Source organism: Platalea leucorodia (assembly GCF_965183815.1).
Source record: "Platalea leucorodia genome assembly, chromosome: 4".
In the NCBI taxonomy this organism is placed as follows: Eukaryota; Metazoa; Chordata; class Aves; order Pelecaniformes; family Threskiornithidae; genus Platalea; species Platalea leucorodia.
In genome coordinates, this window is record NC_138826.1 from 117361915 (window position 1) to 117388242 (window position 26328).

Sequence of the window (26328 nt, forward strand, 5' to 3'; positions counted from 1 at the left end):
TTCTGTTTGTATTTCACAAGCCAACATTAAAGACAGAGGTGAAAATCTAGCACTGACTTACATGAGTGACATTCCGAGGGGTTGAAGCTGAATAAGAAATCAGTTAATGGAGATTGTTTTCTGCTAACTTATTCATCAGAAAAATGCAGCCAGTAGCAACAGCAATTTACACAGCCAAAAAAAACATATTTACCTGAATTTCTCCAGTGATTGGATGAGAAGCAGACTTCGTAGTTTCAGTGGGCTGCCAGATTAAAATACATAAATAAATACATAGGCACACACTCACAAATATACACATATGCATACTGGAAATAATAGATTTTCAAAGTGAACTTTTTTAACAGGTGTTTATACTGCTGTATTGCCACATATTTTTAAAAAACATTTAATTGTGTCCAATTTGTATGCTCAAAACTAATAGTTATGGTATTTCAACAGCACTTAAAGTCTAGCTCAGCCATTTTGATCAGCCTTTGTGCAAGCACAGAATCAGACAAATTGAACACCAAAGCCCCTACAGTCTGAGCAGATTGGTCACACAGGGAGGCGTGGGGAGAAAGAGACATACAGCATTAACCCTGTCTAAAAAACGTGAATGTTGCAAAGAGAAACCAAATACCATGTCAAGCACAACACAGCCATATTTCTATTGAAAGGCAAAGGTTACACTAGTTTAAATTGAGTTTAGGTGAAAGTGGGTAGAAAGAGTGGAAAGAATGGTACTAAAACTGAGTGATGAGTATAAGTGGATTTCACAATTGCAAGCCATCTCATATAATATTTTGCTTTATTCTGTGTTTTCTAATAATCAGTTCAGCTACACCACTTCATCTTCAAATTCCTCCACACACTGTCATGACAAGAAATTTACATTTTCTGTCCTCCCCTTCACGATGCTCTATAATCTTGCCTGTTCCTCTCTGTTCTCTGTCGCTGAGCTTCTCTAGGTTGCTGACAAAAGCAATAAAATACTCGGTGTCTTTTTTTTCCCATTTTTCTTCCCTCCTGTTTATTAGTAGCTGGAAAATAATACCACCACTTGCTTCAAATCCTGGACTCTCAAAAATATGTTGTTCCATTAAACGGTGGTGCCCTTGAGCCACCCTGGACCTATCTCTGATCTGCAAGGCATCAGTCAAGCAAGAAAGCTCTCTCTGATTCACTAGCGGGATTTGAATACTTTTGATTGATTTGAATACTTTTTTGATTTTGAATACCTTTTTTTGTTTTGAAGACTTTTTGGATTGATTTGAATACTTTTGCATTCTCTCCACATCTGCTTCCTTGGTTGATGCAGCAGAAAACAAAGGATGCAAATAAGGATAAACTTACTGTTCTCTGAAGACTGATCTGGAAGTCATCTTTTCCTATTTTTCCAGATGTGACCAGCAGCCTGACATATTATTCTGTGTAATTAGGATTTCTTTCACTTTCTGAGAAGCGTAAAATCCATCTGCCTCTTTTATGCTGCCCTACCGCCAAAAAAACCCTTAGAGATTTTCAAAGGATGTTGGATATGAATTGTTTTAAATTAGGCCAATTGTTTTAAATTAGGCCAATTTAAATTAGGAGCCTACGTCTCCTGGACCAGAGCATGAAGTTAAGGTGATGCGCTACCCTTTTCAGGTTTGCGAGGAAGAAACATCCCCTCAGTCACTCAGATCTGCAGACCAGAACTAATCAGAAAAATCCCAGCCAAACACTAGTGCAACAGAAAACAATGGATAAAACCAGCTCAAACCTGCCTGCTATATAGTTACATTCACTGTCTTGTGTTGCCTTATTTTTCTCTGTTTTACATGCTTTACCTTGCCTTCTAGATGTAGTTCTTTATGAACATAAGCTTTTTCAGAAAAAAAACAAAAAACCAAAAAAACAACAAACGATTTTTCTGGAAATGCATGTGCCTCTCAAAAATAATTCTCATGGAAAATGTTTAAATCAGCTTTTCTTGGTACCTTACAAAGCTTTTCAAGAAGTGTAATCCCTCTAACAGCTAAAACAGGTCATCAGTAGTTTATAAAATGTTCGGAATTTTAAATTATATTTTAGATAGATAGCAAAGTACTCCTAAAACTTTTTTTTGTCCTTGAAAGAATACTCAAAGAGAGAATTTCACTCCTTTTGCCAAAGACAGAGACCTACCTGAGCATCATGCAACCTTTCAAAGTACGGCTTAAACAGCTTACATTTCTCATACTTTACCTCTACAAATGGATTTTAGTATACTTTAATAGTTCTGACCCCAGTCTGTACTCGCACTGACAATACTGACAATGTTACAAAATAACATGGAGCTGGCTGTGCTGCAGATAGTCTAAATGCTCTCATTTTTCAGAAGTTTGAATAGCAAAAATAATGAGTTTGTTCATCCCAACTATCATGTAATACAGAATGCATTAGTACGAATACTATAGAAGGAGTTCAGAGAAAACGGAATGGGCATGCTGAATTTGTGTGGAGACTTCCAAAGGTGGTTAAAGTGGAGTTCTCTTTAGCCATGCAGTTACTTTGCTTTTATCTACTTGTCTGTAAACATAAATGTGCATTTTTATGTTTCAATATCATTGTTAAATCTCTGCACTCATTTACAAGGCTGTGATTCAGCTTATTAAATATTTTGTTTTCTCTCTGATGTCAGCTGACTTAAAACTGACCATGAAGAACTACCCAAATATCTCAAAGAAACATGAATAATTTAGGCCGAAAGAGACGTCTCAAGGTCATCTAGTCCAACCCCCAGCTCAGAGCTGGGCAAACTTTGAAGTTGGATCTGGACTGAAAAGCAGAGATGCGAATAAGTATCTTTCTTTATCAGGGCCTCAGTGAGGATTAATTTGAAAAGAAGGAAAAGCATTTCACTGCTGACTTGTCTAGGAGCTAAAGGATCTGAGGATTTAGGGAAACAACCCATTCTTCAACATACAAAGAGAATTACATGTTTCTATAGAGCATTTATATGCTGGATGTAATCTGCACCGTAGAATGATCATGCATTTACATTACAAAAGAAACAGGTCTGCACAGGACATAGTCAGCTCAAGGCTCCCAAAGGTTAAATCTCTCCTGTGATGGCTAATCTAATTTCATTCTAATTTCTTTTGATACTCCCTGCATGCACTCATGCACCCTGTGTAAGAGCCGGTGCTTTGTAATGCCATCACACCTGCTGGAGAAGGTTGTCATTACCATGATGTGAAACTTGTTAATGCCAGGCCCTGATGCTATGCACTATCACGCTCTGTAGTAATGGCACAAAACATTAAATATGAGAGAATCGGCACTGCAGAATATCAAAGAGACTCCTACAACATTTCTGGAGTGTACATTCTATACAAAAAGCTTAAAAAAAAAAAAAAAAAAAAAAAAGATCTTACTTGCTAAAAATAAGGACAGTTGCAAAAACAAGATCTAGGCAGTTTGGATATTTAGTCTGTCCTGATACTTTGGCAAGGCTGCAGCCTGCCTAGAAATGCTGTCCGCCTAAGGCAAAGAGCCGTTCCAGAAAAGATGAGCAGTAGCTTTATCTTCTAAGAGAGCTCAACACCATTATAAACTTGGCCTGCAGTCAATGAACAGAAACTATACAAGTCAACAAGAGCTACAGTTGTTATGAAAGAAATGCCTCTCAACATGATTTTCAGAAATAAGCGAAGAATGTTTTAAACATTTACCTGATTATTTTTGACTTTTGCATCCCCTACATAAAGGCATTAGGTTTAATAATTTTTTGTTTCATTTTTTATAAGCCTCCAGCTGAGTTTTCATAAAAGATTACTAAATCTTCTGTGAAGCAGGAAATGAAATTTATGCATCTAACTTTAGGTGACCTGCTACAGTGCCAAAGCTGGGAACCCAGTCTTCTCATGGGGACAGAGAGAAGCACCTCTCCAGGATACACTGCACATCAAGGATTTAGGGATCTCAGTACACTATGCAGTGAATTTAGGAGTGTGATTCATCTGACCAAATGCAAGGAGGTTCAGTGTAGATAGTGACATCTGCACTAAGAGCCCTGTCCTCTCCTTTCCATGCAGTGCATGCACTTCAATGGCAGGTTTCATCCAGTCTCATGAACTGCACTTCAGAAATGCATTATTGTCACTGGGAAACATAAAGTACACGGCAAACTAGTTCATAGGTACAAGTTTACAATATCCAGAGTAGGGTGTAAGTAAACCAACTATTAACCTGATAATTAAGGAATTCTGCCAGATCCCTGAAGTTAGGTGCAGTAAATCTTGACATACAAATTTAATTTGTCCATCATACACCTGAATTAGTTCATAAACAGTCTATGGGAATTGTGCAAGACAGAATAACTATCCAAAACAAACTGATCAATAAATATATTTACAGTTTTTGCTAAACTGCTGGATGAAAGAGATTTTTGTGTTTCCCCTCACATGAAAGTCATGTAAGCGTATTGAAGAGCTATCTGAAATGAGCAGGCACCGTTTACTGATTTTTGTTAGTACAGCACCTAATGCGTTTGTAGTTCAAATCACAGTCATAGCTTCAACAGCACAAAAATACAAACATAACAATAATGCAGTAGGAACCTGACAGTCCCAAAAAGGAATAAAGATACAGAGAAATAAATATGTAGAAAGCATCTTGTTTGCAATGTGAAGCTTTGCTTCCAATAGTAAGACAGTGAGAAGCTCAGTATTCAGGATAGCAATCAGCTTTAGCTATCTTGCAGATTGCTTAAGCAAATGCAGTCTTCACAGGATTGATTTTTCACTTCAGGTGTTAACTCTTTTGACACAAAATGTAAAAATGTGACAGGTGACTTTGTGATCTAGTTTCCAGTTTCAACTGTGAAAAAATGCTACTAAATTCCTACTCTGTCCTTTCCAGGTGTGCAGGTGGGTGCATGAGGAGAAAGAGGTTCAGCTGAGAAATGGACAGGATATGGCAAAGAAAATGAGAAATTATGCTTAAGAAGTTCACAGGAATTAGCTAGTGACAAAACACATTTTGATGGTAAATTTATTTTTCATTCTTTCCCTGGCGTTCAGAGAAATGCTTAATATTGCTATGACTATTCATAGTTTGTAACACTTCCAATAGTAGCTTAGTATAGAGATGGAAATTATGCTCTTAGTAATATCAGCTGCTTCTATGGAACTAGTAACTCACCGTCATGTAGGATGCACTTAAAAAGCAACAGCAACGAAGAATGAAAAGGGCAATTATTTTGTTTAAAAACAATAGTATGAAGTTTGAGAAATCTGTTTTCAGAGAGGGCTCAATCATTTATGTATGACCTTGGATAAATCGCATAATCTCCTTTCCTTGTGTCCAGATTCTATATCTTAACAGTAGTACTCCTCACTGTCACGGAAATGAACTCATCAATATGGGCTGTGAATTCTTGCTGCACTAAAGAAGATAAATAGGCAGTTTCTTCTTGTCATTAAAGTGTTATTGCTGCATAACTGAGAAGTTGCTTACCTTGCTGCTATGCCGCTTTTTGCTCACTGAGGGAGAACCAGGCTGACCAGGGCTGGGAACAGCACTAGAGGTGGCAGAAGTGGTTCCAGAATGAACGTGAGATCCCTTTTCCACTCCTGAGGAAGCAACCAGAGGCGACTGCTGTAGAGAAACCTTTTGGAGCTCTGCAGCCAGCTGCTTGGGGTCAACCCCTGGGGACTTCGCTTTATCTACTGGATTAAAGTAAGAGAACTTTGTATTGATAATTGCTAGCACATTCAAATCCATCTTGCCATGGTACAGGAACAGGATAATGATCTTCACAAATTTTCATATCGTCTGCTTGTATACTGTGAAGATGCAAAAGACAACCTATAAAAAATAGACGTCTCCCCCAGAACATCCCAATTCCAATCTTTCTACTTAACACTCTGTCAACTAGTGCTACTCATCTCACAAGCTTTCTGCGAATGTTATTCTCTAGCTGAAGAAAAATAGGCCTTGCTGATCGTGCTGAATCATACTGTAGCAAATTACAATTCTAAAGACTGGCCTGTGTTAACTTTCACTCTTTGGAGCTGGTCCAGTTTCACCAAGTATCTGAACTTTGTTGTAACAAGCTTTAATCTCTTTTTTTTTTTTTTTTTTAATCAACTGGACATTCAGTAAAACTGAATTCTGCTCCTGAGATAATTTATACAAAAATAAAGACAAAAGGAGCTCAAAACCTTAGCACCACAAATTAATCAAAGCAGAATAAAATGAAAACAAATGAAGAGCAAAAGCCCTGATTCATCTTCCCTTATTACACACAGCTATGTGAGACACCTGTGGTAGGAGTCTAATTGCCCTCCCTGCTGTCCCGGCAACGAGTGGGGAGAGTTTATCCTTTGCAGATGACAGTCTCCGTTTAATAGAGAAATGAGGTCAAGCAAGTTTCATATGTGCCTTCAAGTGTGTAGAGTTAGAAGGATACTAGCTTGTTTCCCAGGTTTTCAGAAGTATGAGAGGTTTAAGGCAATACCTTAGCCTTATCCTGCCTGCTAGGCTGTATTTGGCTTATCTTTCTAGAGGGAAGGGAGATTGTTCCTTTCCAAAGCACCAACAGTCTGCAAAACCTTGGAGCTGACATCAAGAAAGACTTAGCTTGGCAATGAGAAGGGGCTCCGCAGAGTTGTTTCAACTCAGAAACCACTAGAAGATTGCTAGACTAGGAGGAAGCATGCCTGCAAGAATGGGGGAATTTACTTTTCTTTCTGTTCTTTCTCATTTTGAATTTTCTCCACTAATAAAAAATATTATGTATTCTAGCTTCTAGCCTTTCAAAACACAATTTCAGTGTCTATGAATGCCTTTGGTGTTTTTGATCTGCTCACTAAGAAAAAAATTGTGGGTAGCTCTGCCTCAAAGGTCTGTCAGACTCAGTATTCATTTTCAATTAATATCCATAACATCCATTTTCAACAAAAGGTAGCTTGATGGTAAGTATATTAATAGCTGAGAAGAGGTACATCGTCAGGAAAAGTAGGATTTAATCCAGGTAACTTGTGCACCGACTGATAAAAGAGCAGCCACAAAACCACAGAACTCAGAATGGACCCCTGAGAAGCTGAGTAAAACACTCTTTTAATCTGCACTGGGCTTGCTGAAGGGCTCCTTTACTAGTGAGGTTGTGGATGTTCGTTCAAAGTTAGATCAGAAATGACTGACACCACGATTAGAGCCTGCAGTCATGGTATTGACTGACTAGAAGGGAATCCTCCCAAAAGCACTGCCATTTTAGAAGTCACATAACAAAACTTCACACAAAGTACTTCCTATTGCAGCCCTGTATCCTAGTAAATACTGTATTTTCGTCACTAATAAAAGGCCTCAAACCTTGTATTAAGCTAACATAGGCCTTAAGACTTGTTGTGTTTTATTTGGACTTGCTCCAGTTTGCTAGGAGCTTTGTTTTAGCTTGTCTGGCTGCAACAGCAATTGTCTAATGACCAGATGGCTATGACCTTAATTTGTCTAAGTAACACTTCACCTTGTATAATTGTGCAGTATAATGTCCATTCTTAATAATTTTGATATATAAAGGCATATCAGTAATTGCACTGCATAGACTGAAGTATTTCTGACTCCAGATTAATGATGCAGCTTATAGGAGCACAGGCCTGGGGTGACAGCAGAGTGCTGGAAGGATTGGGCACAGCACGATAGCTGAGGCCCCAGGGCTACCAGCAACTCGCTGGTCAGTTACTGACACTAATGCAACCTCCAGAGCTGAGCAAAATCAATTTTAGGGGCAACAGAAGGAACAAAGAACAAGAATATATCACATGCAAAGTGTACGATATCCAGTTAAGTTGTAAGTAATGAAGAGCTGCTGACCGATGAGGAAAGAGTAAGGCATGCTAGAAAACATAAAAAAGGCCCCAAGGAGATCCTGAAGCGAAGAAGAAGGAATCACCAACATCATCCACCTCCCAGCAAGGAGGAGTCAAAAACTCTCACCACAAACATCACACTCTTCCCAGCAAATTCCTCAGGACACTGTTGACTTGCCGCAATGCCCCTGGGGTGAAAGCACTGCCCGCAGGGCCCCGAGAAGCTGCTGAAGGGGGACCATTATGCCACAGTTTTCTGTGGCATGTATAGATGAAGGAGTAGCTAGCAGGAGGTTTTCCCTCGATAACAAATGTTAGCTGCAGTATTGTTACTGAGATTTCCTTTGTATTAATTAAATATGTAGACTGTGTCAGTATGGATTGAACTGGGGTAATAATAAAAAACAACAATAAATGCTTGGCTTTGTATGTACGTGTGGTCCCCTTTCTGCCCATGGAAAGCTTTGGGCTGTAACACCTGAGCTTCCAATGCTAATACCCTAGCTTATATCAAATCAAATTTTCAGCTGCTACCCGGTCCTCCAATATCAAAGCATCAATTTATCACTTACCTGCCTTTACTGGCTCGTGCAGCTCCAGATGCTGGGGATTCTCAGAGTCCGAGAGCATGTTCAGGTCCCTAAAGAAAGCGATGAGAAGCCTGAGACAAAAGCAACTCTTTGCTCATACCCTCATTATTGTATTAAGTAGATAAATGAATAGTGGTTCATGACAGAAAGCAGCTCCCAAGCGTGGCCCCTTCTTAGCTGATAAATATTTGCAATGCTGTTAAAGAGCTGAGAAGAAAAGGTTCTTTTAAGGTGAAATCTTTAATGGATTGAATGCAAGTTTATACATTTCTCATGATGCTTAAATGACTTTCATCTAAAGGACACAGATTTCAGTAGAAGTCAAGTTAGTGCTAAATTACCATCTTTTTCTAACTCCAGTAAATTCAGTGAATTGTATGTGTATCAATGAGAGGAGACTGTGGCCTGACAATGGAAGTATCATTGTTTATAAAAGCATAATTATTAACATCCGCCTCAGCTTATCTTTCCTTATGACTTTAAAAGAAAAAAAGAACAAACAGACCTCCCACACTCACAGTGAACTCTTGCTGTTTATTACAGCAATATTATTGATGCTTCATGCTAACAAAGGTTCCACCTTAACAACTGTAAATTTAAAAAAAAAAAAAAAAAGCCATGAAAAGCCAAAAAAAATGGAAACAGAAAGATGGGGAAAAACTCACAGTCTTACACATATTTCTGCTTCCCCACTCTGTTGAATAATAATGCTCTGGACTTCTTCATAAGTTTTCCCAGTCAAGGGGATGCCATTCCATTCCAGCACCTGCATTCCTGAGAAGGCAAAAGAGCATGAGGTCAAGTGCTCAGATTTTGACAAAGGCATCAGAGAGACTGCTCTGACAAGACGATTTGATGTGAATGTTGTTTAAATGGCACAACACATTACCAAAGCCCTTTCATTTCACACGGATTAGACTGTTGAATGTTACCATCCCATCAGCTATGACTTACCTGTTGAAACAAGTCAGGGGATTAATTCTTATCTGATTCAAACTATACATGCACTTTCCATAGTCTGGGTTGTGTGATATTGAAAAACTTTTGCAATATCCAAAACATGCAAACCTACCAACATGGCAAGAAACCAAAACATTTTATATATCAGACATTTCCTGGCCAGCCATGGTCTTGGAAGATAACTGTTCCCTACAGCGGCACACTGCTGTTAAGAAGCTGAGCCTCAAAATGGGACTAAATTTATGAATGTGATTTGGTAATTCAAATACATTTTCTCTACTTTGTCACTTAAGAACATACAACAAGATGAAGGCAGTTGGACAAACTCATTTTAAATGAAAGATGTACCTCCACATTTCAAACATCAGCCTGGAAATATTCAGGTTTAAATTTTCCTTCCATATCTTTTCTTATGAAAAAAGTGACAAAACAGCTGAACATAATTAATTGTGGAAGGCAGAAACAGCGCTATGATAAACAGACTGAAAAATACTGTATACTGGTCTAATCTGTTGTGTCTTCCAAGTATCCCAGGACTGAGCCAGGAGACTCGGTATAGAGCAAGGTATTGCTATAAGGAAGTTTTGTGCTCAGTATTTGCAGAGTCAATCCCTCTATAAATCATGTGAGGTGTATTCTGATAAGATGAGAAATCTTTTGGTTACAGTAAAATGCTTACAAAAAGCAAACTGTAGATTCATATCTGGGAGTTACAACTCAGGTTCTGAGAGCTGCATTCATATTTTGAAGTAGTTAGTCATGAGGATGACTTCTAACTTCTCACTAATGTACAAATGTCAAAATCCAAGCCTCAGGCTCTAGAGGAAAAAATTGCTTAATGGGACAAGATACTGAATTCTTAATAGTCCACTAAAAGCAATGTATTACAAAACATCTGAAAACCACATTATCCACACAGCAAGGCAAACCACAAACACTTAGCTTACACAGCAAACACACAGATAAAACCAAGTCTTCACCTGGATCATATTTTTATTTCAAAATCCTGTGCTGTTGCATATAACAAATGGGAAAAATAATGAAGTGAAATGTGGATATAAACTTATAGGAAAACAAGCTGCTAAATAAAATATAATGAGAATTGTTCATGGAATAAAGCAGATTAAATTATTTGACAATGAAAGAATATGAGAAATAAAGACTATGACTTTATATTATAAAGTTTTCCATAGGATTCCATGAATTAGGATTTGAAATATCAGATTTGCTCATAACTTTTCTCAGTAAGAATTTATCATTTACTTTGCAGCAGGTTACAGAAATACAAACTGTGCAAAATGACTAAAAAGTGATGCTCAGAAGGCAGCAAAACCAGCTGCTTAGTGCCAAAATAGATTTGTCTTTTCCTAAAATTTAGCCCTTTCATTTACCAGCCATCATTCAAAAGCATGATCTTCCTTTTGCTTGTTAGAGCAGATCTGGTTTTAAGCTCAGTTCCTCTGGAATAAAGCAACAGTAATTATGAATAAATGCAGCTCCCCCTGATTTTTTGCCATACGAAAATAACAGCATGCACTCTGTCTTTAGAAGACTTCTAGAAAGGAAGGAACTGAAGTTATTTTTGTTTTCCTGTCAATGTGTGCCTTCATAATGCTATCGTGGCATAGGATGTTGAGTATGACAGTATGAACCTCTTGAGTAAGACAAGCCAAGCCTCCACTTCTATGTATTGGCAATGAACAAAAATAAAACTGGAAAGCTTTAGATAGTTGAGAAAGTGGTTAACATCCTTTTGTGAAAAAAAGAGCTTTGCTGACGAAATGCAGCCAGCTACCATCCTAGGTTTATCACATCCCGCTTGCATGGCTTCTGAAGAAAATTTACCAGGGGAGCCGTGAGGCTATCATCAACGACTTGCCTTAATTTAAAAGACCAGCAGGAAGAGCCTAGCTGAGTACTGCTGCAGCGCTGGGATTCGGAAATCAAGTCTCATTTCCACTGGTGTGAGTTTTAGTACTGAGCGCAATGGCACCGCAGTCACTCACTTGGTCAGTAAGGCCAAGCACACCTGAACAAGGCAGCAGATTGAAAGGAAATTGAATCTCAACAGCTTTGGCTCACACAGAGATCCATTTAAGCTGTCAGTATAGGGGTATTTCTTTTTATTGGCTGCCTTGTGGATTCATGAATGTTTAAAATCAAAGCAATTTAAATATGACTTAATTGATCTGACTGATAGCCCTGGGATCTAAGGAAAAAGTTTTTAGGCAAGCAGCTGATTGTTCTTAAGGAGTAACTGCTAAATACCTTTTGCTGGAAAAAAATAATGTTACAAACAAAACCTTTAGAAGGAATGTGAGTCTAATCAACAAAGAGAGGAAAAAAGTACCGTGAAGTCACAGGAGACTGGTCATAAAAAAGATTTTGCCTAAAAACCAATCACATACTGTAACTGGTCTTTGGTAGTCAGAACATGGTATTCACATTTCCAAAACTTTGTATGCTTCAAATCACTGGTTTAGTAGACAAAAAACAAACAGGAAGATGAGAAAACTTACATTGCTCCATGACAACTCTGCTGACTGAGGAAGAACCAGTGATTGCCCTGATAACCGAATCCATCATTTCTTCTAGCATTTTTTTTATTTTATTTTATTTTATTTTATTTTATTGGGATGGCTACATCCTGCATTGCTGGTGAGCAATGACTTATTTTTAGCAATATCAGCTCCCACAGTCAGCAGATCAGCTTTATACATCAAGACCTCTTCCCTGCTCCATTAAGTGTGCTAACACACATGATTCGCTCATGTGTCTTTTTGGTATCGACTTTATGGTGACATTTAGAACCTGGAATCAGAAGTAGTTTATAATTTTTCACTGATTACAAAATGATTATTCCAGAGAGGGAACCTTATACATTCGTAACTGCCTTGGAGATATCCACACTTAGCTACATTAACACCATCCTTTCCCTTAAAAAAACATGCCACAGTCCTATTGTATTGAAAGAGAGAAAGAAGCCTATTGTGTTCATATATTCTTCCATATGCATCTATTACTGGCCACAGCTGGAGACATTATCAAAATCTAAGTATACCTTTCCTCTGACACAGTATAGCCATTGTGTTCTTCTTTTTAAGTACCAAATACATATCTCAAAGTCTCCTGTATTTGCTACAGTTGCTGCTCTCAGTGCTTAAATTAAGAGCTTGCTCCTGGAGGGAGGGTCAATGCTTATGCTGCAGAAGTGAGGAAGGGCCCACATTTCACCAAAACCCTCATGGGGAGGAGAAGGTGGAATTTTGTTGTATTGCCATACTTAACACATGCAGCTTAATGCTGTTCAAGATTGCCAGGCTCTTTTTAGCCACTAGTAAAGCGTTAACATTTATTATTTTTGTTTAGGCATGAGTAGGCCAATTATCTGTTAACTGATAACAATAAAACCTGAAAACTCTGCAGAACTGATTTCCTTTTTCTGACATTTTGACTAGTCATTTGACAGCTTGTGAAATGGAAACTAAGTACCGGTGAAACTTGAAATCTGCTTTTAACAGTGGGGAGTCAGGGACTATTAAGAAGTAGCTTCTACCAGCCCAGGGATGAAAGTACTTGAAATAATTACCTGGGGTCCCTGGGGAGCACTCGGCATGCTTTGCTGATCCTGGAAGATCTGTGAAATTTTGAGGAAGAGAATTTTTGGGTAGAAAGTTTTAATAATGTAGAAAAAAAATGAGTTCGGATTCAAACCTAGGGCCAGACTTGAGCTTACAACACCATATACAATTTCTCAGGAGCCTGAGTAAACCTGTGGCCAAATATGAGTAGCTGGTCTACTGAAACTTGCTTGGACTGACTACACGGTTTGAAGTGGTCATCTTCTGCTGATAATTTTATTGCTGGTGCTAAACAACTAAGGCCTCTAATTGCTGACTATTTAGACTTATAAACGTCATGTGGATCAGCTGTTGGAAAAAAAATGCTTACATAATAGCAAGGACTATGTTGGTATTGCTCCCTGTTCAGTCTTGTAAAATGTTTTACAGCTTCTCAATCAAGAAGTGCAAAATGCAGCTCACTACGCATAAAAATAAGTGCCTGTATAAAATAAGGCAGTTTTTAATCTTAAATGTTTCCCTGTGTTTACAAGTATTGCAAAACTGCAGATTGTCCAGAGAGGCTGTGGAGTCTCTGTCCTTGGAGATGTTCAAAACCCGGCAGGACACAGCCCTGGGCAACCTGCTCTCACTGACCCTGCTTTGAACAGGGAGCTTGAACTAGGTGATCTCCAGAGGTGCTTTCCAGCCTCAACTATTTTGTGATTCTGTGTAAAATAGTTACATTTTGCTTTATATAGACTATGCTAATGTTTTATCCGTATATGCTGTCGCTCTGTGTATCAAAGAAAGCAGAAATAGCCAATTCCCCAAATAGGGATATTAGATCTGCACTGTGACGTCCATAAGTAGTTCAGAGTACAGTTCCATGAATTAACTGATTTGGTCTAACTGAGGAATAATGAATAATTGTTCCTTATCTCTTTGAACTCCTGTACTTGAGTGGGTATGTACTTGAACTATTTATCTGTTTTTTCATGAAGAGGAGAAATATTTAGCAACAATGAAAAAGTCTGCAATATCAAATGGTCAGAAATTAGTTCCATGGATATTGTTGAAATCTCTGTGTGTCTAAATCACATAGCTTCTTTTAAAATCTTCGTTTACATTCAGTTTTAAAAGTTAGATATAATTGCATCCTGTATCATGGATCACAGTATTTAGGAGAATCTTAAACAAAAACAATTGTTCTTTTTTCTCCTACTTTTTGGCACAGGTACTTTGATGTAGTTCCTTTGGGTAGGCTCTGACCTCATTAAGTAATGATTAATTAAACTAATCAACTGTCATCCTATTTAAAACTAAACTGTAAGAAAGATCTGAGAGCTGATAAAGTGAATCATTGTATTATTGCCTCATTTAGGAGTTATGATAAAGAAAAAATTTCTAAGACAGACTTAGAGTGATCAAAAAATACTGCCAACTATGGTCTTGATCCAACAAATAACAAAATACCCTTAATTTTCAAAGTATATCCTACCACTGAATTTGCTATGTTATGGTAATGCAGAACCCTTGACACTAAAGTTGTTTTTAATGGTTAACAGTGAAGATTAGATGATATCATGTTTATGTCAAACGTATTAACCTACAAGCATTTCAGTAGTGGATCTCTTTAGTGCATATACAATCCATGTTTCTGGCCAATGGTTTCTTTGGAGATGTTGTTCAAGGACTGTGGCTGTGAACGCTCCCTGCCACAGACCCAGATGCTGGTTCTCTTTCTACTTACTCTAGTTTGAGGAATTCCATTAGCTTTACTCCTGACTTGCACTAATGCAAAACATTGATGCAAATGCTCTTTTAAAAAATCAAATTATTAGACACTGGCTGAACAATAGCTTTGGACAGAACTTTGCTCTATATTTGTGTATACTAGGAGTGACACAGAGTTTAGAAATTTTATAGACATGACAGCTTCCCTCAAATGCCAGTAATGGGAGTGAATCAGAGCCACAACCTTGGACTATATATAATGTTGTGTTTTCATATTCAGAAGAGTTTTCAGGAGAAACACATGCAGCAGGAGAATACCAGATAAATGACTAGTTTTTCTCTGAAGTGAATTTCATACCAGAGAAGCTGTTTGTTAGACTTGAAAACTTAAATGACTTATTTATACACAGAAACAATATAGCGAAGTTGCAAATACCCTGTGCTGGTGCTTCAGAATATCTCATCTTAGACCCAGAAGAGCTACTTCTAGCTTCCTTCTCTGTAACTGACGAGTCCTTGGCTTTGCATTAAGATGTTGAACACTGTTATTTTCATTTACTCCATGGAACCATGCATTTATAAATTATTTAGATCCCATGACTTCATATAGAGCTGGTTGGAGAGGGGTTTGTTTCTTTATCCTGCAGCCTTGAGAGAGAAGCTGACTATATGTTACGAAAAAGCAACTGAAAGAAGGGGAAACAGAGCAAAATAAGTGTCAAAAAAAGTGTCAATGATGTCTTTGGGGATTGGGCATGGCCATGGATTTGGAAAGGCTATAGCATCTGTTCCCACATCTATCCCAGACATCCTTGTATAATTTCTTTTTTTATGTCTGCTTCCTTAAGAGTGATCAAGGGCAGAAATATTTCTTTGCTTCATGAGGATATTGCAAGGATATATATATATATAAATATATTTGAAGAGCTCCTACTCTGCTTGGCTTCCTGTTCTCAATAAATACATCCTTCAGTCCACCACCTGGGTGATAAAGCTGTACTGTTTACCAGATCTGGTTGTATATATAACATTCCTATTGATAAAAAAACACAAAACAAATTATCAAATATGCAGACAGAATAGGTCTTGGTATTAGAATTCTGACTGTCAACTGGAAGACACAATATATCTCTCAGTTTCCACCCATCTTCCATTATTTTCTACATTTTCTGTCCTTTTCAGATTAATCTTTAAGACATGAGCTGGCTGCATGATTAAAGTTGAAATTGAAAGGAATCTGAAAATCATCAAAGGATTTTATTTCTCTGAATATGAGTCCCAACATAGTTGCTTCAAATACAGAAATACTAAACTGAGACACTGAATAGCTCTTGAATTTTATTCCCATCTGTAACACAATGTACACTATTATAAAGTTAATCTTAGTCACTCTGCATACACTGTTATACTGCAGTCTCCTGTTCAGTATACCCAAGGCACCTGAGAAGTGGTAAAACTGTTGTTTGCTGTGTCACTAAGAGTTCGTAATTGCTTCCAAAAGATCAGACTACACATGTATAAAAACTATTGTTTTTCCATTTTTTAGAGTCTCAGAGATGTTCTCCTACTGGAATTTAAAAAGATCTAGACATTACAATATTAGAATAGAGCCTCTGGTTTTGGTTACATCATAGTTATACACACATATTGCTGGGGTTTATTCTCTGCTTCTTCATAGTTTGTATTATTTATTCTTATGCAAAATAAACATGTCAGTTTGAGCTGCATTTTTCACTGATCCAATGCTTACAGAGGAAAAGAAAATCAGGCTCTGTAGGCTAGCAGCTTCAATCAGTAGAATATGAATGTTAGTGTCTTTCTATTTCATGGAAGAATTAAAATTCAGAAACATTACTTTGAAATCCCAGAAAGTGCTATAAAAGTTAAATGTGCACTCAGAACAAGGAGAAACCATATCAACTTGCAGTCTGACATTCAACGCTAAATTACTTCACGGTCTCTGTTCTCCAGTTATTTTTCTTTTATTTCTAAACCTTTCTGATGGTTAAAAATAGGTTGATGAAAGTCAATGTGTTAATGTATTTCCCTGTACTGCTGGGCATGAATCACACCAAAACTCATTATTTTTTGTAGACACCTGAACTTCCTCTCTCATTCATCATTTGCACCCAGGCTGAATATTTTCCATTATTACAATAATTATTATATAGACAACACTCACAACTCTTAAAAATGGCTATGTTGTTCATCAAATAGAAATGATATAACGGACCTGCCTATGCCTCATGGCTGCTATGCTGCTACTATGAAATGGCATTCATAAAAGTACAGCCAGAGCAAATCAACCTTGTATTTGGGGTGTACTTGGCATTTACAGGCAACTACACACCACGCCACTGACTGGTGCAGCTGCAGTTATCAGCCCAATACTAAACACCTCTCTAATTTAGTCTGCCTTCAGATTTCCATATATATTGGCATACGATTCTGTAGATCACCCTTCAGGTTGAACTATGGTAGGGCAACAAGTGATGATCTGGATGTATTTGTATGACCTAAATTGAAGCTCTCAACAAGTTAAACGAAGATTAGAATTACTCTTTATGAAAATAATTATAATATAAAAGACAAATTTATAGTGCTTTCACCACTGCTATATCCTCAAACATTGTATTACATTAGAGTTACAGAGACATGATTAGTTATACCATGCTGAACAAAATGTTATGGTGCATTGTAATTATTCGGTGTTTCAGAAAAATAATTGTTTTTCAAAACATACTGTTCACTGAAGTTGTAGAGCATAGTGTACTTACTTTGCTTTCAGGAATGTCATATGAAAGGTTAGAATGATTTTGCCAGAGATGAGCTTCCTGTAGAGAGCTCTAATTTAACTGAAAGTCTTAAACATTTAATTATTAGGTTGTGTTCACAAAAAAATTCACTTTTAAAAGCAGTTTACTACAAATTCAGATTTTTTTTAAAAAAAACCTTGTAATAGTATATACATGGTAGAATGAAAAAGTCTGTTTAATTCAAAGTCACCTGAAGATTCACCTAAAGATCAGTAAACAATGAGGCTGCAGGAATTTCTCTTTGCTGTCTCCTTCATGAGGGGTAAATACATATAAAACATTATTTTCATGGGCGTTTAATGTCAGGTATGAATTTAGACTAGTATATCCCTGTCTGCATTCTATATTTATCAATGTTGGTGTATTCAGAACTCAGTGGGGTTTCTTTCAACTTCCATTTTTGAGGAAAAAAATTATTCTCATTTACACAAATGCAGTTCTCTTAGTCCAGCTTCTATCAGTTACAGCTGAGAATGGAGCGACACTTGGTTTTGAAATTTTCTTTTGGAGGGGCAAGAGGGAAAAGAGATGCAATAATACAGTTCTTGTGGAAGTTACAGTGTGTGTCTGAAGAGTCACTCTCTCTGTATTACTTAGTTTCTAGTCTCCTTAAGAGCATAAATTACAACAGCAAACATGTCAAACAAAGTCTATATAAAACACTGTTCTATTGTCAAAACAATTAGACTCTAAGTGCAACTCTTAATTTAGATTAAAAGAAAACTGACATAACTTATTAGTGTTAAAATTTCTTTTGTACTTCCAAATTAAAAAAAAGCTTTAATGCTCTGTCTTCTACAGAGGAGGAGTGAAATTACCCATACCTCATGCAGGATGCTGCTACCCATTGGCTGCTGCTAAGATACCCGTGGCCTGATCTTCCCTTTAACAAGGTGAATCTCTACCAAGATCAAGCTCAACAGAGTGGATCCAAGACAGACCCAGACTCTCCAGCCCCAGCAGCAGTGGTGTCTATATGTCAATGAAGGATTTATACATGACATTGTCTTTTGCCTCCTATCTCTTCTCCATCAGTTCTCTTTCTTCAACCAAACTATCCCCCATTAATTAAAGAACACAGGATAGATTGGGTTCAGACCAGTCATTGCTGCTACATCACAGAAACAGCAAATACATAGCACTCTGCGGTATCCTGGTTGCCACTCAAGTGGCAAGAAAAACTGAGTCAAGGGAGAGAAACTCATCAAGATTAGGGTCTTGGCTCTGTCAAGCGGAGCTACATAATAGAAACCTTAAGACTAGTAATAATGAAATATGATTAGGAATTTATGTGTGTAGGACTCCCAGAAGGAATGGTGGAGGAAGGAAAAGGAGATTCATGGCACATAGGTTAGCAGGTAATCAAGATCCCAACACACTTACATGTGGCTTCTCAGGACACTTAGCTCAGGAAAGGGAAAGCAGCCTAAAAAAGAGAGGGCAGAGCCACACTTTAGCAAACGACTGACTAAACCAAAGTGCAGCCTGAAACCATAAAGAGACAATGGCAGGAAGATGAAGAATAGGACTGAGGCCATAAGACCCTGAGAAAAGGAAAAAAAGGTTAGAGAGTAACAGAGCAACATTTTCCAGTGAGTCACAGAGGTATGGGGTAGAGAAACAAAAGATCACAATCACTATCAGCTTCTAAACGTGTGCAAAAGGCACCTCTAAGACCATCACATGGTTGCCAACTTAAGAACCCAGAGGACAGGAAGAAGACGACTGAACAGCTGGCATCCCTTGCTCTCTGGACATACCACTTGCATACACACATCCTGGTGCTTAGGAGAATGTGGGTTTGAGAGAATGGGTTTATTTAGAAAGCACGACAGAGAAAGAACAGTAGTCCAAAAGAAAACTTACTCTTAAGTGAAGACCCCCAACCTGCTGCCTCTGTTGGGGCTCCCTGAAGAGGCTCTCCTGATACACATCTGCAGTGCCCTGGGGGTCTACCCTTCCTTGATGAAGCCCTGGCTGGTCTCCAGCAATGTCACCACTAAGGGACTAGGGTCCAATTCAGAAAATAATGGAATTCTTGGGAAAATTTAAACACTGAAAGCATGCTAGGAATGAGCAAAGGCCATGGTTATGCATTGGATAGCAATGCTACTTAAGGTCATATACAAACAAGAACAGAAAGGTTTTGTGACTCACAGTAAGCAAACACCACTTTTTACTTAAAAGTCAAGCTTTCTTAATGGGAATGACTGAAGACTTTAAAATACCACTCTGTCATATAGGATAGAGTGAGAACTTTACTTGATGTGTTCTAATAAGAGTCATTCTGTCAGATAATCATCCTCTATACCCTGGGGGTAATTTTACAGTTCTGACACTGTGATTATTCAAATATAAAGTAGAATTTACTCACTATTATCTCTTTTGTGGGAGTCATGTAACCTGAAAGCTAAGGAAACGGAATACAAACTGCTGGCCAGTGCTATGCAGTTCTCATCTCCAGTATGTATCTATTTTTCAGCTGTATATGTGTAATTCTCCTTTTAAGAAAAGTTTTGGAAAATTATGCTTGTCATAATGTAAAAAGGTAAGGTAAATCCATGATATTATCTTGGAACCAACATGTTCATGTTCTAATTCAATCTGAGCTAAATTTTTCAGTAACATATGGAGCTTTCAGATAGGCAGATTCGTTATCATTGAAGTTACTTAAAAACTAATTTAAAATTTTTGGCATTGTTTTAGCTGGAAAAAATCAAGCAATTCTTTACCTTTTTTCAAAATAAATAGCTTTTTAATTTCAAAAGGATTTTTCAATTCTAAATGTTTAATTTGATGTAAAATTTAATTGGAAACTGAAGCAACTTTATCTCCCATTTTTTCAGGAAGAAAAGTTTATTTCATAAGAAATCCAACTTCTATTTTTATGCTAACTTAGATGTAGGCACAGGGGAAAGGGCACAGCCATGCCAAAATATGGTAGTGATGTAGAGTTTGCTACTTTTTTGTTTTTTCCCCCCAAAAAAGGAGGCTTGTTTTTTCAGGCTTTTTCTGCTTGTTTCTCACATTTCCATTGTTTTGTGGACACTTTTATCACCAATAACAGTAATTTGGTATCACTAGGAAGCACTAGGGTAGAACATGTATTTTAAATTGCAGTTTAATAGATCTGTTTGCAAGTTCTTAATGGTATCTTCTGAGATGGAAATAGATGCTCTAATATTTAATCAAATAAATAAATACCACTGCAGAAATTTGACTACACATGCTAGTTAACTAATTTAGGAAAAAAATATTTTATACAACAGCTTCTAAGCAAGACATATTGGGTTTTCTACTGGGAATAGTAACCTATTCACAGAGATTAAGAAACTCTTGATTTCTTATGAGACATCAAAATATTTGCCATTCATAGAGTTGTCAGAACTATAGAATTCTAACCATTGGAATGATTTTATCTCAACCAACATTTGCTATGTTTCTCTTGTAGAGGTTAACTTGATGTTTGTACGAATTCCTGAAATATAGCACATCCATAGCTGTAGAACCACAATAGAAAGTATGTGGAGCAGATTTGTTTGATTATTGGCTGGTTTCAAGAATCAGTAATATGAACCACAGGTGAAAATGCATAAAATCATAACTTTTTTTTCATCACATTTTGAACATAATCAGAGCAATAAATAAAAGTGCATGGGTAGCAGTATGCGTGTCTGCAGGGAAGAACCATCACGCACACAAACAAAATGTCCCTTTTGGTTTTACCTTTTTTGGGCTTAGAGTCAATGTGCCAATTTTTAGCTGTTTAAAGGCAAGCGTCTTGCCTTGGTAGCTCTCTAGAAATTTTGAGCAGTTAATGAAGAGAGGCAGGATCCTCTTAGGATGGTTCATCTCAACTGACACCTATTTGGAATGAGATGAATCACATCCCTTGGGGTACCCTTCTTTCACTTGTGGTTAGAAAAGAAGCCCATAATACAAGCTTAGGTGAGATATTTGCTTTTCAGACACCTAAAAATATGTGCATTGATTCCCTCATTTGTCATCTAAAATAATAAATCTATCCTAGAAACAGAAATGGACTTTTTTTTTTTTTTTTCTCAATTTAGCAAACTGGCAGCAGTAGCTTATCAACAATGAGAAGAATGAACTGAAAGATAGTGAACCTCAAGAGAAGGGCATTAATAGGGCATCATTAGAGATGGAGTTGTAGTTCTGCTTCTGCTACAGCCAGCCAGGTGACCACCACAGCCAAGCCAATTATTATCCTCTTTGTGCCTCAGTTTCTTTATGTGTGAAAAAGGTGGGGTGGAAAGACAATGGTATTGTACATTAACTTTGAGATTTGCAAGCAACCACTGCGATTATTAAAGCTAAGTGTGTCTGTGCATCAGAAATCTTGCTAACATTAATAGAGTTGTAGGAGATAGTACTTGTGAAGCATTAAGGGCTGGGTATTAACTCTTAAACTTTCATATCCCTGTAAGTTATTCATAAATGATTTTAGTGAAAAACGTTAGGATTATTCAACTTTAAGAAGTATATATTACATATCTGCTAGACAAATGACAGATACTAAAAGTTACCAGCTAGCAATGACTGGCATTTTTAACAGTAAAGTTGAAAAAATGCAGGATTTATGTTTTCAATAAATATTTGTTCTTTCAATAGCCTTGTGAATAAATGATGCAGGATGAGGTCTGTGATTATGTCATTCTCTGTAGGGTTCTCTAAAAGAAATTTGAATGCACAATTACTGAAGCTATACTGTACATTCAAGACGTGATGGTGATTATCTGGCAGCTATATATCTAATCAATTTACATGGGTACTCGCATAAGATTTTAAAAACAGGCCCTATTGCTTTTACTGTAAATGTTATTTATATTACAATAAGCTTTTTTATTATATTGTAATAAGCTTTTGGAACTCAAGTCATAGCTTAAGAACTTGATATGAGAAACAGTATCCAGGTGAAAATAGAAAAAACAACCTGTCACGATCAACAACTAATCAACTCTATGCCAGATAGGGTAGGAGAGAAGCTACAGGAAAGGAGCAAAGTAATAAAATAGTAACACAACTATGTTCCTGTTTGACTCTTCTGTACTGGTGGGTCTTTCTATTACCATCAAATTCTGATTCAAAAGTTGGATTTACATTATTCCTAGGAGACGTAAGGAGCACTTTTTTTGACATGTGCATGAGTTCCTTCTTCACAGCAGCTTTGCAATAATAATTTCAACAGCAAATCCCTTACAGCTGCAGGTTCTCGGAGGGAACTTATATCATAAATGTGTGGTTCTTTTTTTATTGGTTTTAATAGAACCAGAAAAACTACTTAGTATTATTATAGGCAAAAATAGCTTAAATTGTGAATGCTAGCAGGAGGCAGATAATTAGGTGCATGCATGTGTATGAATGTTTGAAATTGAACTTTTGAACTCTCAAGCAGAAGTGGCTACTTGCTAACTGCAACCAGTATGATCTGGTTTGAAATACTGATGACACCTGGACTAAAGTAAAGTGACCCTTCCTGAGTCCTCCAGCTAATAATGAAAAATGGGACAGAACCGCCAGTTAGCAGACTGATCACACAATGTGCTTCTGTACATAGACAGTTTTGATTGAAGAAACCAGAGGGCTAGTAGGTCCAGAAAGAAGAGGAGGTGCTTAAAAGGAGGGCTCCCAAAAATAAGTGGCCTTGAAAAGCAGAAGCGGGCCTGGAAAGAAGAAGGTGAAGATCCTGGCTGGAGGAGAGATCTGGGAAGTGGAGCAGACCCTGGAGATCCAGGAGATGGATGGAGACGAGTGCCAGGGGCCACCCAGGGACCATGGCAGGGGATGCCTGCGACGGCCATCTGCGAGGAGTGGCACAACAGAAGCCAACATGATGTTCTGCCTGACCATCCCAGGCAACGGGTACTGGAAGGGAAGGTGGGACCTCCTGAACGTGGTGCTGGGCCAGGAGCGAGCGAGTGTGAGAACAGGGCAGGGCAAAGACTCTACTCTCCTTTGGTATCAAACAAAACTCCGTATCCAGATCCCCTGCAGGCAGGCATTTGTGGGCTCGCATGTGACAAGTAGGGGGTAACTAAGGATAAATCAGTCAGAATAACCGATCACATTACATTCATTGCCTGCTGGCCTTAGTAATCCAACATATTTATTTATTTATTTTAAATCCTTGAGGATAAGGGCAAATTCAAGGTAGCTTTGGTATGTGTACTGATTAGCAGCAGCTTCTTTTTTTTCTCATTATCTACACTAAAACAAATGATCTCTTACTAGGCAGCCTCTGTATATTTGTGTGTTTCTTATGATCACCATTAACATAATGAATTCACCATGTAAACATCAGGAAGACAAACAAAACAAGTGTATGATACCGCATTCCCTTACTGATAACTATAGCTCTAGAACTATTATTCATGCCCCTCCAGGGAAGGCAGTTTCCCTAGGGGAGAAGCTGCTGTTACCCCAAGGATGACAACAGCCACAAGAAGGCCGTGCTGCAGCTGATGACAAGCAAAAGGAGGACAGGGCTGGTAGTTTCAGGGCTTACTTTCAAGTCTCCTGAAGGCATTTTGGACCTCTTCTGCTGAAGTAATGGAGTACATCAAAATTCATAGGGAATAATACAGCCTATGAGATCTGGCTTAAGACTTCTTGGGCCAAAGGATGAGGAGTTGGGCTTGATGAAACTGTGGCTAGGTAGGGGCAAGGAAGGTGCTGGAAGGATGAGTCCCCAGCCTGAGTGATGCTGATGTTGTGGTGCAAGCATCCATCCTGCTGTTTCTGCTGCTGCGCAGCGACCAATAATTGCTGCCTATACAGGCAGCCTCTTGCCCTGTAGCAACAACAGTAATAAGCCTGTCTATTTTGATGCTCTCATAGTCTCAACTTAGCAACTACACGCTAGCCCTACAACAACCTCTGCCCCTATTTCTTAAAACTTGTGTGCCTTAATTACACATCAAAACCACATTTAAACACCAAACCGTTACTGAATTCCCAGCACTGCATCCTCACTTTATCTTCACTGGGTATTGCAATGGCCTATTCTCCTTCAAAAACATGACCCAAGTGAGATATCAAGCATTATTTTTAAACTGCCAACTATAAGTGTTAAACTGACATTTCAACTCTGTAGACTCAAGCTCAAATGTGTATTATGGGTCAACAAGGACAAAGGAGTTTGATCATTTCACTATTTAATCTTTTAAGAGCGCTTTCATTTCACCAAAGCTATTGTACAGGTCAAAATCTTTTTCCCAGGACTGATATATTAAAATTATTAGTGTCAAACAATGTAAGAAAGTAAAACAATCATCTCTGCTTCTTTACAACAAGCCACTAAATATCCCAGGCAAAAGGAGGAAAAATAGGTGTTGTATTTAACTGAATAAAAATTACATATTTTCTTTCTTCTAGAGAAAATTTAAACAAAAGCACCCTCCCCTCAAAACTGAGCAATTACATCTGTGAAATATTGTGAATCAGTTATGTAACAATAGGTCTAAATAAGGTAAAAATATACGCAAGCAGTAAAAAGTGCCAGCTGAAACTATAAATCCCACAAACATACTGAATACAATAAAAGAGTAAAGCACAAATGATATTGTATGCTTTAGAGATGAAAGAGTTTGAGCAATTCTCCTTGGGTAAAAAGTATCCAAGGAATTGCTAAATTGCCTATCAACTCATCACCATTTCAAAGACATTCCTTTATCTTCACAAAAACTAATAATTATTTTCTCTAAAAGTAATGAACCAGATTCATTTGATTATTTTTTACAGATTATAATAAATATTGTCTTGAATGTATACAACAAATTTTGAAAAAATAATAAAAAGCCCAGTCACTCTTCCCAGTTCATTCCAAAGGCTCAGAGGCAATAGAAATATAATTGACAATTGTATTTCTTCTTTGCCAGTTGCCTGGAGGCCTGCAGGACCACTCCTAATCATACTCAGTATCTCTCTCTTCACAGGCAAATGAAAAGACCTGAACCCATAATGCATCCTGCAGACCTATAAATGCAAACTGCAGATGGAAGCTTGGTTTCATTCACATACACACCTCTTCAAAGCATGTGCTTTTGCAAATTGAAATTCATTAAACTGAGCATGATTTCACTTGTTCTTCCACTGAATTCAGTGACAGCTGAGAACCGGGCATGATGTCCAAATTGCAATTCTAATACTAATGCTCACGTTCTAGCTATGGATGATGCTACCGGGAGGACAGGCTCAAACAAACAAAAGGAGGCATTGCACCATACAACATACATAGTTACTCTGTGGAAGGCCATTATGCTTGAAGTCTAAGGGTAGACTAGACAAGAGCTTGCAGGAAAAATTCCCCATGGATTCCTAAGTAGAAGATATCATGCTACACACTTGCCTAGGGAGTTCCTGAGTCATAAAGTCTATGTCATAGCTGTATATATGAGCATATGACTACATATATGACTATATATGTGTATTTGTGCATGTGTGCAAACATATAATCATACATATGTACATCTATACATACATCACAGATATATATGTTCAATTTACTGTTTCTGGGACATGCTAGATGGTTCGTCTGATGAAAGAGAGACACTTTTATGGTTTTTTACCTGTTTTTCTTTCTGAAGTTCATGACATACACTCAGGTCATTACTAACAACTTTTGCAGGAATTACAGTTGTTTGCAGTATTGCTCATTATGACAGTCATTGTATTGGTGGTGGTGTAGTCCAACTCCTTTTTGCTAATGTACCTTGCAAGCATACACGTGCTGACATAAACCCCTTGGGCTAAAGCAATACTTTGTTGACAGTCATGATTTCTACTAAAAGAGATAGCTATGTCCATGGAGCTATAGCAGTAAACTTGT

The 26328-nt window shown here is 37.7% G+C and overlaps 1 protein-coding gene across 1 annotated transcript in view; it reads right to left on the reverse strand.

Moving 5' to 3' along the window:
* PCLO (piccolo presynaptic cytomatrix protein) overlaps positions 1 to 26328 on the reverse strand; it is a gene marked incomplete at both ends in the record, with an annotated part of 378928 nt that overhangs the window by 77101 nt on the left and 275499 nt on the right. Inside the window, 4 exons of the mRNA XM_082309114.1 lie at positions 194 to 244; positions 5464 to 5675; positions 8390 to 8457; positions 9073 to 9181. Of these exons, the coding sequence (XP_082165240.1) occupies positions 194 to 244; positions 5464 to 5675; positions 8390 to 8457; positions 9073 to 9181 (440 nt within the window). The remainder of the gene's footprint in view (positions 1 to 193; positions 245 to 5463; positions 5676 to 8389; positions 8458 to 9072; positions 9182 to 26328) is intronic.